The 16084-nt window shown below is 36.0% G+C and overlaps 1 protein-coding gene across 1 annotated transcript in view; it reads left to right on the forward strand.

Annotated features, from left to right (window-relative positions):
• DNER (delta/notch like EGF repeat containing) overlaps nt 1-16084 on the forward strand; it is a 119863-nt gene that overhangs the window by 35181 nt on the left and 68598 nt on the right. Inside the window, exon 2 of the mRNA XM_027686217.1 lies at nt 11690-11986. Within this exon, the coding sequence (XP_027542018.1) occupies nt 11690-11986 (297 nt within the window). The remainder of the gene's footprint in view (nt 1-11689; nt 11987-16084) is intronic.

Genomic DNA, 16084 nt, shown 5'->3' on the forward strand with positions numbered 1-16084 from the left:
GTACAAGTGCCTCAGTAATGCATGTGACATGGACGAAATATGCTGAGTGATGACCCCAGAAATAACCTAGAATTCTTTTACAGTAGCAGGAAATACTGTCTTGAATTTTTGTATCTGTTTCAAAAGGAGATAAGTGCTTTGGCTCCTGAAAGCATGATAATCTGGAGGAAAATAATATTAATAAACACTTCTCCTTACCTCTGGAGTGCTCCCACACACTCTTGTGTGTCTTACCATCCATTATATCAAAAATTGATATAGGAGAGTACCTTTCAAAAGCCCCAATGTTTGCCACCAAAAATGAATCTTTTGTTATAAGAATTAATGGAAACTTGCAAAAAAAAAAATCAAGAAACTATTAATAATGCAAGCATGCCTGTAGGACTCTAAGTGATGAAAGGCAGCAGGAGTGATCTGCAGGAAACAGAATTCTGCTGCTCTTGCCTTTGTGTTCCATACAAAGCTCCCCAGCATGATTGTGATCAGATCTGGAAATCCTCACCCTCATGATTCCTGTGGGTAATGACCATTGTGTATTGTAGTTGTGTGCAGGGGAGAGGTGACATACAGACCTTAGAGGGTCTGTGTCTAAACCAGTGAAGACAATCAATTGGAATTGAGAGTGAGGAGAGAGTCACGGTCATATAGGCAGGAAATGACACATAGTGGCCAAACAAATGAGAATCATTGTGAAAGTCGGGTTTAATATTTTGATTACTATGATGAAGGGACAAGAGAAAAAAGCAGGTAATATCACTATATCAGTATATAAATCCAAGGTAAACCCACATCTCTGGTACTCTCTCTCCACATTAAAAAGGTGCAGTGAATGGTAACAAGGTGTATGAAACAGCTTTTGAATATCTAGGACTTTTGTTGTTCACCTCTTTTTCAAACACACTTTTGATAAAAGTCTCTAAAATCATGAGTGATATGAAGAAGAGAGCAACACATTTGCTAAATATCACAGGATAAGGAGTAGGGACATATAAAAAAATTACCAAATTTAAATCAGACAGATTATCTATGCTTTTGTTATTACCATGAAGGTTTTTTTTAAATGCAATGAAGCATTACTGAGTTCAGAAAATTATAGATCTCATTCCCAGCATTAAACCATTAAGGCACTGGGCCAACAGACACAAATTAGTATTGGTATTATTAGCTAAAACAGCAGATTTGAAGTCATTCAAAGATAGTGATAGTGGATTTGGAGAAGTAAATAATATGGGAAACGATGTAAGTTTCCACTTGTCTGCATACAGACTAATTCATGAGGGTGAATCATCAAAAGAGAAATTTGTAGAAGTAAGAGAAATCGTAGAATGGTATTGTTTAAACAAGAGTTGTTTCTAGAGTTTACCGTGTACAGCAAATTGACAGTGTGCACACAATGGAGTTTGATGACAGATACAAGGTCTATATCTTTTGATATATTATCTCAGAAATTCATAGGAGAGCTTATTTAGGTCACACCCCTGCTTTCTACAGTGCTAGAGAAATGGGCTGTACAGTATTGTCTGATTTTGTAGATTTCAGTGTTTAGACCAACTGAGAGACTTAAGCAAAAGAAATTTATTCCCTGAAGGGACGGGGTCCTTTCATTTGTGCCCTTTCATCTAGAGGAGACACAAATCCTGTCATTTCTTTTAGTTCATTAATATTGTAATGCATTTGGTAACAACTAGGGTCTTTAGGGCAGTTTTAAAATTATAGATGATGAGTTCATTGCTGGGCTAAAACTTCACTCATTTTACAGTTTCTAAACGTATCTTTCATGCATGACATCCTGGAGACACCAGAAAGAAGATTTTACAACAAACAAGTTTCTGCTTGCTATCTGTGATGTGACAGAAAAAAAAAAGTAATAAACACACTGAGAGGTAATTCCCCTGTTTGTAATGACAAGCTCCCTGCAACTCACTTCAAGAGGCCTGAGACCACATGTAGCTGTCCCAGAGAGGTTGACTGTGCTCCATATTTTTATTTCCCTAGACCTAGAGATTTTAGAGGTAGTTTCCCTTTTGAATTGTCCTGGCAGCAAGCACAGTCCTCTATACTAAGGAAATTAAAAGTCTGTGTATATAATTAGAAGTTGTGAGAGTGATTGAGTAGCTGAAATTAAATGGAAATAATCAAAACCTGACATTAGAGAAATTGTGTTGGCATAGCCTAGTAAGATAAAACCCTGAGCAATTGTTACTGGATGGCATGGGAAAAACGATAATCCAGTCTATTTTAGTACCAATTTTAGAAGGTCTTTTGGACCACAAGATCAATTTGGTTTTAAAAAAATGACTCCAAAAAGGTTTTTTTACTGACTGGGCAAAACTGCTATTTCAGATGAGGCTAAAAGAAGCACTGCCTCTCACCGCTGAATATAATGACCTATTTTATGCATCTGAAGATTGGCTTATTCTCAAGGTTCAGGCATATGCTGCTGTTTTCATACCTTAACAAGTTACTGTGTGTGAGCTGCCGTGAAGTAGCTGAGTTCACTCCGCCTGTCATAAAACGTGAGATACAACGTTGTAGTTTAAACTGCTTTCACAGGGAGGGAGAGTGTGACAATGGGATGAGTGCCAACATGAGTGAGGGATGGTGTTTAAGCAAGGAGGAGCAGAGAAATTTTGGGCTTTTATCTCTCTCCTAACACTGTTCAAATATTTAATCCAATTACTTTTTGCAGTAAAATGATAAGTTCTTCAGGGATTAGTAAGTGGATGTTCACTTGAAACTCTTTGTATATTGCTTTTTATGTGCAGACAGTGCTTTGTTATGAGATAAAGATGCCTCCGACCCTGTCTTAAAGTTAAAAATCACCTGTGACCAGAAAACTGTTAGGTTCCTAATCCAATAAGGAAGGCTGAGAGTCCTTGTCTGCTGTAATGAGAGAGCTGAAGGCAGATACTTCACACTGGCAACCCTTTTCATTGATTAGCTTTAGGTGTCAGTTCTGCACAGTGTGTTTAAGTGTATTAATTAATTAAGTGTATTTAGTTCTTGATGTAACCCCCAATAACCATATAAAAATGTAGCTGGATTTTGGAATTCTAATCCTGAGCTCAAACAATTAAAATCAAGTCTATATTAACATACGGAGGAAAGAGGTTTTAAAATAGCAATCCTGGGGAGTAATATTGTCCAACACAGCAAACCAGAGAGTGTGTACTGGGAGAATGCATTCATGGGGGTCACCATTATTTTCATCTTTCTTTTAGTATTTCTCCAAGTAGACAATATTTTAACTTTGGATCTGGAGGAATGTGTAAGTATGAAAAGTAAGCAAAAAATGAGCAGACGACAAAGCTGCAATCTACTGTTTTGTCAGTAGGAGTGGATGGAGTGCAGGAATGTTGGTAGTTTGAAAGCACTGGAAGACCCATCCAATGCTCATCTGTTTGACCCAGTGCATAAGCTTTTGTTGTTTTATTGATTGCCAAATACCTCGGATGGCAAAAGGTCTCCTTTCTGATGCATCATGGCTTGAAATTACAACTGCTTCTTTTCAAACTCCCCAAATTTTAATTGGTTTTTTCCCTGTTAGAGTTGGAAATGTGACATCAGTGAACTGCTGGTTATATCACTTCTCCTCGATAGCTTACGGATGTGTTTATTATCTTTGCCTGTTCTCACAGCCTCTTGTGGGCAAAAGGCTATGAGAGTAGCCAGTTGTCATGCACCCAGAGTTTTTCTGGATTTAATGCAGTGTTGATGGTTCAACTGCATAGTTTTATGCACAACTCACTGTATTATTCAGTCTTCCTCTTGTTCTTACAAGAACTGTGTGTCAGTTTTGCTGTATCTCATCTAGAAAATGTCTGAAGCCTCAGACTTATAAATCAAGAAATACCATTAGTACTTGAACTAACGAAGTCTTGTTTTAGGTGAATTTGTGTCTTGAGGTTGATTGATGTTGATGCTAAAGAAAATGAGAATGCTGTTGCTGTTCCTGCTGCTGAACTTTCTAGGGGAGCTCTGTCTTGTGTGTAATCCAGTGGGAGCTTATGCTGTGCACTTTTTATCAGTCAGAACAATAACATAGGCCTCTATCTGGTTGCTTGTTCATGCAACAAAAGTAAAAAATTTAGTTATTTTTGAGATGTCTAGAAAACTGTCAAATCTGGTTTGTTCAGTGGGGTCAATATTTGTAAGGGTGGACAGATACATAGATTGTGTAAAACTTGGCATTACTGTGGAGGTTATAGCATACTACTGTTTTTAAAACAGCTAAAAATTTAGGAGTTCAAAAACATCTTACTTTCAGTAGGTTAACTGATTTCTTTATTCAGTTTTGAAAATTCCCATAACAGATTGATTTGGATTATTTTTTTTCATAATGATATTTGAACTGTATTCCTCCCTGGTCTAGTCCTGATCCCACCATAACTTAGAGCATTCATGGCCGAACTTCAAGATTTTGAAATATTATTGTTAGTTTTGGATTAGACTGTGACCCATATACTCAACTTCAAACTTCAATTCATGTAAATTTAAATTAATTAAATTCAAATTAATACATCTTTGCTTAAAAAAAAACTTTAAATCTTTTACATGTAAGTTGGAACACTTGTTTGTGTGTTTTTTTATGGAATTCTACTTGACATTTTTTAAGTCAATGACTTCTAGAATAATTTAAGGGAGCATATTTACTTAATTTCAACTTTTCACTAGTTCATTCAAGAAATAAAAAACGTTATTAATTCTCATATTGGTTCATATCTTAATGTCCTCTCAAACAATATTTCGTGCACCCTACTGTTGCTCAAGAAAAATTACTTCTAAAAAGGGAAAAAAGTATTAAGAATAAAGACACGATTGATAGTTCTTTCACTGTGTGATGTTTTAATAATGAAATAATAGCATAAGATCTAAACAAACAAATGTATCGTGCCACTATAACAGATATAGTGCTTTACCTTCAGAATTACCCCCTAGTTTTGCCACCAGTAATAAAAGTGCCACTGGGGTTCATCTAACAATTGTGCTGTAGGATGCCAACCCTTACTGAGAGTAAAATGAGATGATGCTGCAATAAGAAAATCTCAACGCTAATCTTCACATATCTATTGGTAATTGTCTTAAGAAGTTGACCTATCTTCAGGATGGATATTCTGACTTCGTTTTGCTTTTTAAAAAATGTCTTTGCCAAGTATGGACGTTGCTGAAAATCACAGTAAGTTGGCTTAGTTTGTCTACTTGGAGTGTAATTATAAATCCACTATATTTAGACAAATATGAAAAAAATTGAATGTCCTCTCACAACAAGAAAAAGGCAAATATATATTAAAAAGAAATGATCAAAAATTATCTGATGAGAAAAGCTGAGGAAAAAATGTGAGGTGCTTGTCAATAACTGTTTATGTACATGCTGACATCTGACAGCTCTGTGTGGTTAGCGTGAAGCAGATATTTTCCTTTTGTTGAGGGAGAGGGAGAGTGATCTCAATTTACTTGGCAGTTATTTCAGTGTGCCTTGAGGTAACTGTGCCTGAGGATAGGTAGAGCAAAGCAGTTGGTGTCTGGTAACTTATTACACAAGGGTAAATTAGCCATTTGCTGGAGCCCTGTTTTTAAAATCTCTCATGCTGTTCAAATTTTGCCTTGTTATGTTTGCTGGTTTTTCAGATAGATTTGAGCAGCCATGCTTTGGTTTGCAATTAAACAGACAATTTCTTTAGGCCTTTTTTTGCTGCTTCACTGAAGTAAAAAAAGTGTTTTATATCCCTTTATTATATTCACTGGCAGTTTCATTACTGTGAATATTCAAAACTCATGGAATGAGAATTGCAGCTTGGAAGGAATTCAAAATTCTCACCGTTAATGGTGTTTCAAAGAGTCGTATTCTGAATTATCTGATAAAGGTTGCACTTTATTAGATTTATTGATGGCTTTCTTGATGGGTTGGGGCATTGAGTTGAATTGCTAAATGAAAACAGTAAATGTTTACTTCCAGAAAGAAGTGGCTTACATTGTATTTTCAGTTTGACACAGTTCTTGGCCTTAGCCTTCTAAATCTTGATTAATTCCAATCCTGTCTTACAGCTTGTAGTTAGTTCCTATTAACTGAAATGGATATAGCTGCCATATTGATGTTTTATGTTAGATAGAAATATTTTGTCCTGCTTACACTGTTTTGAGGGATGCCAAAGAAAGCCCCAATTGCTGTGGCTTCCAGGACCTCTGTATAAAGTGATTTCCATGACTTTGTGGCTGCCTATTCTTGCAAGTCCCTGATACCAGGGCTCACATTGGTGCAGTTCGTTGCACGTGGGCACCTCCTGGTATAAAATAGCACCACGATGGCACTTTTTCCTTCTGACAAATTGTGGTATTTCAATTCCTGTATGGACTGGCTAGTGTCTGATCTGTGATCACTGCACCCTGTCAGGCAGGGTTTCACTCTGAGCTGGTACTACTTCTCCTCATGTGGTAGAAGAATTACTTGTGAAGAGTGTCCTTAAACTCAAACACAAAGCAAATTGCAGCAGCTTTTAAGTAACAAACAACCATTTAAGGTGGCAATATCTCTGTACACCATGGTGCTGATACTGGTTGATTTTTACATCCTCATGTGACAAAAAGCTCTCATTCATCCTATTCCCATAATCAGAACGTATTACACACTTGTTTTATTTCTGTTACGTTTGATCACAGTTGGAAAATTAATATTTTCTTCGACCTACTTGTTTTCAAGTAAATCTTGTTTCAAGAAAGAATACAGTGTCTAAAGATGCATTATCAAGATGATTTTTCTGTCATTTATGGGTTAATTAGAAGAGGTGATGTAATTTAGGATTTTTTCTTTTAAGTTTGCTGGATATTTTTCTAAATGCATGTTTGTCAGAGCAAAGAAGTGTTTGAAAGAAACCTGAATTTCTTGATTACATTTATTTGTATTTCACTGCTACTTGAGAGTTCCTATCTACATCTGTCTCTGTGCTTCCCATCCTGAAAAAATAATTACTTTCTAACCAGACAACACAGGCAGTGTGAGAAGGGAAGTGTAATCTCCATTTTACAGTTGGGAAAGAGGCAGAGATAGAGTCTGACTGTTCTCAGGTCACACAGGATGTCTCTGGGAGAGCCAGAAATTGAACCCAGATATGTTGCTTGAGTCCTACCGAGTCACAAGAGAGTCTTTTCTCAAAACAGAAGAAAATGCATTTGTTTTATATACTCATCTCAATGATTTTTCTGTGGCTGCTTTTTGGAAGTTTTGAGGTTTTTTTTTCTATTTCAATTCATCTTTTTTCCTTGCCTTTAATGTCCTAGTTTGCACTAATATTTAATGCGTGATAGAAGGGGATTTACAGCTTCACTGTGTAAAGGATTGAATGAGAATGAGTTTAAATAATAGTTTGAACATAATTAAACCATTTCTCAAAGAGATTGCAATTCTAGATAGTCTTTATTGCCATTGCCATGTAAAAGATTTAAATCTGTTTCCATCTCTTTTTCACAAATAGATGCATATGCAAAAATAGATGATATTTCAAATGTGTTTGTAAGGGAAAAAAAAGTCTTTTTTCCCCCTCCTTACTGTATCAAAAGCAGATAATAGCTTAGATTGTAAGTTTTAATTATTTTCTTTTAAAAGTATTCAGAAGTTGGTAATTTTTAATGTACCATGCATATATTGAATTTGTGTGCCTGATCCTGGTGATTTGTGGTGGATCTTGTGGGAGTTGTCTGTGTATTGAGGAATTTCTTCAGCAATGTAGGTGCAAAACTTTTACTGATTTGAATTTCTCTTAAAATCTCTTATTACCAGAACACATGAAGAAGTTAGCTGACTAAATCCCAACTAGCTAAAGTCATTTTACATATTTGAGAACCACAACATCCTTTAGCTGGAAAAATGTTCTCTCTTTAGACTTATCATTCTATTTTTTGAAGCTCTCTGAAGGATCTACCTGGACTGTCTCCAGGTAGAACAAGTAGAACCACTTTGAAGAGATTCTGAATAAGCATCAAATGACAAATTGGTGTCGCCACAAGTAGTACTGGCAGAAAGAACTTGCAGATTTATATCCTGTAGTGTTTTATCTTAAACTGAAACCTTAGGAAATAATTGGACTGGTTGGCAAATGATCCATGTTTGTGAGTGTGACTCTAAAACAAACCCAGTGTTTATACCATAATCAGTCTGCCTTTGGAAAATTAACTATGATATGAAGGGCACCTTGGTATTCATCTGTCTTAGGATTCTATTGGAAAAATGCTCCAAAGATTACAACTGTCCAGGCATATGGAATAGTTATTAGTTACTACATGCAAATACATTTTATGCTTTTTAGCTTGGCTTTGTCAGCTGCAGTGGCTGGCTCTGCCTATTTAGTCAACAAACATATTATGGAAACAGAGAGACTATTAAATGGAAAAACTGGGATGAAAACAAGAGATCTAAATACTAAATATACTTTCTTAATCATAGTTATTGAAATTTTGCACCTAAAAACTCCCCAGATTTTTTTAAGTATTGATCATACTGTGTGAGTATTTAATCGTGGGTTATATGCATACGTGTTACTTGCTTCCTCCTTTTCTCTATGCAAGTCTCTTAAAATACTGTGAAGTTCACAAGGAATGGCTAAAAAGGGGCTCTTTTAGTTGTGTGCTTGCAATATGCTTATGTTTAACTCTTACTTATGAGACCAAGGATAGTTATTTATTTTTTTTTGTGAGCTTCAATAGTTTGTTGAAGGTTAAGCCTTGAAATTTTGCTGCCTTTTAATTTTGTTGTAGCCATGCTGTTCACTGTGTCGAGGTGTTTCTCAGACCCCTTGGCTAATCATTGCTGCCATCCTGGTGAGGACTAGAGGAACCATTGACACATTACAACCAACACAAATTAATCAATTATATTTGCTTCTCTCTTTTTATCTGCTAATTTAACAGAGAACTTATGCACAAAGGACATTGATTTGTTTGATAGGCTTATTGAAAGAGAATTGAGCTTTAGAATTACTACCAAGAAAAGAGAATGATAAAATCCTGTGAAGTACTTCATAAAACTAAGTTCTGGGAAAGTCCATGGCTCAAGTTCTACATCTACACACATCTTTTTTTTTTATTCTTCGTCTAAATTTATCACTTTTAGTTATATTCATTTCCACTCTGTGTGGAATGTTAGGCGTGGTTCTTCAGGCACAAGGTGTTTTTCAGTACGTGGCAGGGGCAGCACTAAGCAGGGTTGTCATCAAGCACATCTGTTCCCAGTCAAACAAGCTCAAAACAGTTTACAGCAAATAGTATGTGTCACGCAGCATTTTGTATTATTTTACTGGTAAAGTGGATGGATGCATTCACTAATGGGAAAAAGTGCCCTTTGTGATTGTTTGAAAATGTTATTTTTTCTTTCTTGTTACTAGGTTTGCAAATAATAACCTTAACATTTTAGGTGTGACAAGAACAATTAAATTATTAACAAAAAATGGGTTAATGTGAATTTGGATTCATTGTGAAAGCCTGAGTAAAGAGCTTATCCAACAATAGAATATCGGCATGTCTTTGAAACTCAGATCTAGTTGAAGAAACTAGAATATGAAAAAACTGTTGCAAACAGTTTTTGAACTGGGCTTTGTTCACATGTCAACACTTTTTATCTTCAATGCTTTTAAAGGAAAAGGAAATTTCTGTGAATATCTCTGGTACTTGGCAGTGGAACAAGCTTAAAATGTAACTGACAAACCATAGAACAGAACTAGTTTTGTTCCTTCCTGGAAATTGTTCCTTTCTGTCACTTAAATATTGTTTTGTGGAGAAGAGATCTAGAAATTGTTCTTGGAGAACTTATATATTCTGTTGATTTGCAGGAGAAAGAGACTTTAAGGACATAAGCCCTTCTGATAATAAAAATCTATACTTCTTTGATTCTTGATATATCAGCTATATATATAAAATTGCTATATAGTTGAGTTTTAAAGAGGGAGAAGAGTCAGAGCTTGAACCTGATGTCTGATGTATCACCTGATATGTATGAGATGTGTCCCCAAGCAAAGTAAATAACATTCTGAGCTGCAACCAAACCCACCAGATAAAGGAGTAGATCATATATGTTGAAGTATCTTCCATTGCCTCTGACTCTTACATCAGTCAGTACAAAGTCTGACATTCATCATTAACTGACCCCAAAATAAACGTTCATCATAATGTTTCCTCTGTTTTCTGTCCAAAAATGTTACAGAGTCTGGGGTGTACAAAAACTCCAGCCAAAGAAAGAATTCCAGCTGAGGTCAATAATAGTACTGTTTTATATAAGAAAGTGTAATATTAGGATTTGGTGTCCCTGACACGAGACCTTCGGATGAAAAGGTAAAATTCCTAGTGTAGACAGACCCAATACTTGTTTTTTTGACATTAACAATATATAAGGTTTATGTGATTCCTGTGATAATTAAAACAAATGTTTAATAATAAATGAGGGTGGTTCTTTACTGAGAGATGTAACAAGAAGCATTGCTTATTCAGGGAAGGACTGGAATATTGTACAGGGAAGAACTGGGTAACCTTTAGAACCGGAGCTCTTGGGCGAAATTTGCATTTAGAGACTGAGGAACTGTCTGATTCCAGTGATGAAATCCCTTTGGTGTGAAGACAAATCAAGGGAACTGCGTGTCTGTCATGGTCAAATGATGACACTGAGCCAGCAGAGTGATTTAATTCTCACTAAGGCAGACAATTCTGAACTATTATCAAGGAAGCTGTTTCCAGGACAAGCAAAAATATTGATGCATTTCCAAAAGGCAGTGCTAAACTCTGGAGTCCCAGGTACAAAAATGAGGATGTGTCTGGAGGAAAGGGTTTGTCCTCCCTGAGGAGACTGGGCAAGCATGGCTTATTTTTCTAGGAGATGAAACTTGAGAAGAGTTTGTACATATATTCTATAAATACATCATGGATGTAAAAATCAGCACAGAAGAGGGAAGACATTTAACCTGAAAGTCAATGATGATGTAAGAAACTGAGTACAAACTAGCTGTAGGTAAATTTAAGCTAGAAATTAAAGGTATGCAAGGCTAGGACAGGATATTTCCTACATCACTCAGCTCAGTCTTTTCCTATGCTACTACAAATGCTGTTTTAAGAGCAGGCACTTTTTGCCCCTACCTTCTAGTGCCTGAAAGTTTTCAGCACCAAAATGAATTGTATTTTGATACTGCTGTCCATAAAATGAGGTGTGGGTAAAAGGCCCGGCTGTTTTACACTGGAAGCTGTGTCCATGAATAGGATTGTGTGATGTGGTTAACTCTGACCACAAAGAGCTGCTTCATGACCTGGAGGTCTGTACGAGTTCTGTGCCCCATTCCTATTTCCGTTACTCCCTTAAGTTTCAAGATGCCTCTTGTTTTCCCTGAATAGGTTACTCTTTTAAGAGTGTTTTTGAAAATTTCTGATAATGAACAGTGGCCATGTTCTTTTTTCATGCTTATCTCTTTGCTTGAATGTGGCAACAGTGAATTAGCATAAATGGTCTGAGGAAATTAGTTAATATAGATTAATTTGTATTCTTCTTTAATCCTTTGAATTTACCTCCTTGAAGATACATCAAAGATGAGCTTGGTTCATAAATATGTTTAGAAGATAAATACAGTAGGGCGAAAGAATCCCGTTTTATGGTATTTTTAAAACTCAGAAATAAATCCTTTATAATCAGTAACTGACCTATATGATATGCTTTTTCCAGTTTGTTTCAGATCCTTGTGCCAGCAACCCCTGTCACCATGGTAACTGCAGCACTAGCGGTGATGGCTACCTCTGTCTGTGCAGTGAAGGCTATGAGGGAACAAACTGTGAGCACTCATTTCACAGCCTTCCGGTGTCTGAAAGGACAGAGGCGACGTCCCCACGGCAGAGCAGCCCCACCTCACCCACCTTGGAACCCGACGTTGTTCTGCCTCGCTCGAGAGCAACTGTGGCATTACCTACGTGGCAGCCAAGAGCGGGACAGAAGGTGGTAGAACTGAAATGGGATGAAATAGAGGTGAGAATATTCTGTCTAAATGAAAATGCACAGAAAAAAACCTTAAAAGTGTTATCATTTTTGGGTTGTCATTTGTGCATCATTTCGTGGACGTCTACACGAGAGGACTGAAGATATGATCTCTGCCCCGAGTTAATATGCCAGTAAAATTAAACACAAAAACCCATTTGATATATGTTACAAGTAATGGGCTTAAGCTGGCCAACGTGTTGTATTAGGTGCTTCTTTGAAATGGAATAATATTGTTTCTTGCAGGCATTTGTCTCTCCAAACATCAAATAAATTTAGGCAAAAATAAAGGCTAAAGCAATACCTTTAATATATTTTTTGCTATTTGCAGTTATAATCATGTGTTGCTTTGAAAAAAAGAGGTTCCTACAGTGTTAAGAAAACATAGTTAATTAAGGATTAAATTGGTAGTTAGTGTATTACACAGTGCACAGCTCTGGAGATGCAGTGACAGTGATGGAAACTTTTAAATATTTAAACTTTTAAATGTTTGTTGTAACTCTTACAAACAATCTCAAACTTAACACTACCTGGCAAAACTACAACTGGAAGGCACATAACATATGATCCTTTGCTTTCTACTGTCTTGTACGCAGTTTTTTAGTAATGCTTAAATGTCTTGCATGGACTCTAGTGTCTGCAAATGTTTAAAAAAAGTATCAAACTTTACCTAGTTACTGTTAAAGTAATGACCAGCTTAGTACCAAGCACTAGGGGTATTGAATCTTGTTGATGAAGAAATATTTTAATTTCTGTAGGCAAAGAATTGAATCTTTGTGACATTTTTTCTTATTGAGAAAGGCCTTGTGAAGTATTTCATTTCAGTTTATTCAGGTAAAATAGGGAAAATGTCCACTGTATCTCTTTTTAAAGTGTTTCAATGAGTTTGATTCTCCTGAGGTGTTTTCACACAGTACATAATGAGGAAGTGAACAGGTATGCGTTTAATTCTGGAAGAAGTGTGTTTTTCATCATTCTTTGCTAGTCCAAAAAAATTTGTAGATATTTTTACTGCAAAATTCATTTAAATCAATTTTTCAAAGCAGAATCAACATATGTAAAGTATATGTTCGATGTGTTATGACCCTCAGATTATATCTGAGGTATAAGTATTTATAGGGCTGTCTCCCATTTCAGTAGGAGTTCTGGTAGGCAATGTCTGGAGCACAAAGCTTTATTTCTTGGAATTCCATCTCCCCTCTCTGTTATTTTTCGGTAGAACATATGTCGGGCACCAAGGATGGAGTTTGGAGAGAGCACTGAAGCAGAACCAAACAATGATCTGCTCTTATTACTTAGCTTAAATGCAGTCTCATCTCTGCATGGTCGCTCCATATGTCCTGATCAATTAAGGGCATCCTCTTCCCTGTACCAGATTTCCCTGGTGTGTCTTCCTCAATCTGTGGTCTGGTATTGTATAAGTAACATTTTTGCCTAGTTTGCATTTTAGGCAGGTTCACTAAGAATTTCAGTCAAACAGATTGTTTGCAAGCGTGTATTTTAGTAGCTCAAGTTCCCCTTTCTGCATGTCTTCTGTATTCTTCCTGAGAAATTATTATTCTTCTGTATTATTCCTGAGAAGTTATCAATTGCAATTGCACTATGAACACTAAAATGGAAATTACTTGTTGCCCTATTAGGAAATTGCTGGTGTTGACATGTTTTTAATATATTATGATGGGTCTTGTATTTTTCACAAGCTCTCTACTGTGGCATAATGACCTTCTACCTTGTTCTTTGGAATTTGCAGTGACAGAGATGATTATCTGAAACAAAGGGATTTCAGTTGCTGATTCAAGACATTGTCTCTGATCTATATTAAACTGAAGAGAGTTGATTTGCCTTGAAGAGAGTTGATTTGGTTTGTGTTCCAAAGCCTCTTTGGTGGAGGCTTCAAAATTAAAAAGTTAAGTGTTAATAAGAAAAATACTACCTTTCCTCATAGCTTTAAGAACTTTGCAAAGCTTGATCCTTTCTTGCTCTCTTAAAAGGAAAAAATTAAAGTAACTTTAGATTTTGTATTGCAAAAATGTACTGTTTTGATCTTTGTTGAGATTCAAAGGCTGACACTATCATGTTGTTGTTGTTTGTTTGCTTTTTTAAATCTTCCAAGACAGTCAGTTTTCCAAATTATTCTATGCTGATACTGCAAGTGAACTATTGTTCTCCAGATTCTTTTTTCTCAGAGAGAAATGTTGCCAGAATCTTTCCAAGTGAAAGCTTTCACTATCTTGCAAGGATGAAGTTTACAGGGAAGCTTTTCCAGGACGTTTTGGCAACTCAAAATACGAACACCAGAGAGAAGTAGACTGTCTAGGAGATGCACAATGTATGCTTATGGTTGAACATGTTTTCTGCATTCCTTGATCCCAGGGATATATTTAGCACTGTTTGCTCGGATGAACCATCTCAGTATTATCTGAAGCAGTAGAAAAATTAAAAATGTGTTTGGATACAGTTTCATTTCTCAGAGAGGTCTTGATACAGGAAATTAATCTTTTCCTGATATGCAGATTAAGGAGTAAAAACACAGATCCTAGACAAGAATATTTTCTCTAGTTGATTTCTTTCATATAATACGAATTTGTCTTTGTGCTCAGCTGTTGAAAGAGAACTCTTTTTCTTATTTGGGGCAATTACCTTATTCCACTTGCAAGAGAGATCCAACTAACAATCCACATTTCTCCAGTTCAATCATCTTTTTGTTACAGTGTAGAAGAGGTATATATTAGCCAATAGCAGAAGAAAAAAATAAATCTCATTAATCATACTCAATTAATGGATTTAATAAAAGTTTCTGTGTACAAAATCAACTCTAAGAATAGTAGTACCATACTCTTATATATTACTTTTCCATAATAGATCTCAAATTCTTTTCAAAGGAAATCAGCAGTATTCTTCACATTTTACAGATGGAGACACTAAAGCTCAGAACAGTAAAGCGATTTGCCAGGTGCACAGCCAGGAATTAGAATGCTGAGCACGTGAGTCCTAGCCTAACCTTCTATTTATACTTCAGTTTTGTGCTCAGATTCAAGGTTTTGGAACTAGTGATTAGAGGCTACAATAAACTTCTAATTCCCCTTGCAGTGAGGACAGCATTTGTTTTACGTGTGTCCTTTAGTCAGTAAATTATAAGCATTTAAAAGGAGTATGGCTGAGTCAAGTGGAAAATCCTGAAAGGGAGTGCTCCTCCTCTGCAACAATGGAATATGCTTAAGGTCCCTTGAAACAAGGACCTTTGAATCTTGACTACTTTATGTGTTGTTAAAGGTTTATGCACTTTTTGACAAGGTTGGTATGGGGGTAGAATGAGGAACAGAACAGAATCTGAATGGAATCACTGAAGAGAGATCCGTTTGAGACTGCTAAAAACAGAATAGAAACTCCATCCTTAGGAATGATATCTTAGGAAAATATTTGTCATGGAAATGGGTGAAGGCTGGAGTATATATGCTTACCCTTTTCTTAACCTATTTTCTTGACATTCCCTCTTATGATTGCTGTTAATGTACTAGAACATGTATAATTCTGGTTTGACTAAGGACAGATCTTCTACCTGTATGTAAGATTTGTTTTAGAAATCTCTAATATGTTTCTTTTGTTTTTAGAAGAAGATATCCTACAAACACATGGGAGGTAGAAGGAAACACAGATTTTGCTAAAATAATTTTAACTTTCTTCTAGGATAAATCTGTAACTTCACTCTCTTCTCTATGATATTTGTTTATGGAATTTTTTGTACAAACACCATTCTGATAGACAATTGATGCAAGCATCTCTGGATAAGTAATAGTCTTTATTATATTTCTTTTCAAAGCAAAACCTTAAATGTCTCTAAAAACTCAATATGCTAAAAAAAACTTACGTGAAGTTCACACAAACCTTAGTTTATTATGTTCCATTGCTAAATGATGTTTAATAGATGGTCATAAATACTAACTTTCCTAAAATCAAAGTTCTTCAAGAACAGAAATACCCTTATAGGGAATTCTAGTGAGTGCAATTCCATCAAGATACTGAAGGCTCGCTCATCTGAAGCTATGTTGGTGGGTAGGCTCAGGACTTTTGGTTATCCAGAACTGTCTT

Source organism: Neopelma chrysocephalum, unplaced genomic scaffold (assembly GCF_003984885.1).
Source record: "Neopelma chrysocephalum unplaced genomic scaffold, ASM398488v2 Primary Assembly neopelma1_70, whole genome shotgun sequence".
Lineage (NCBI taxonomy): Eukaryota > Metazoa > Chordata > Aves > Passeriformes > Pipridae > Neopelma > Neopelma chrysocephalum.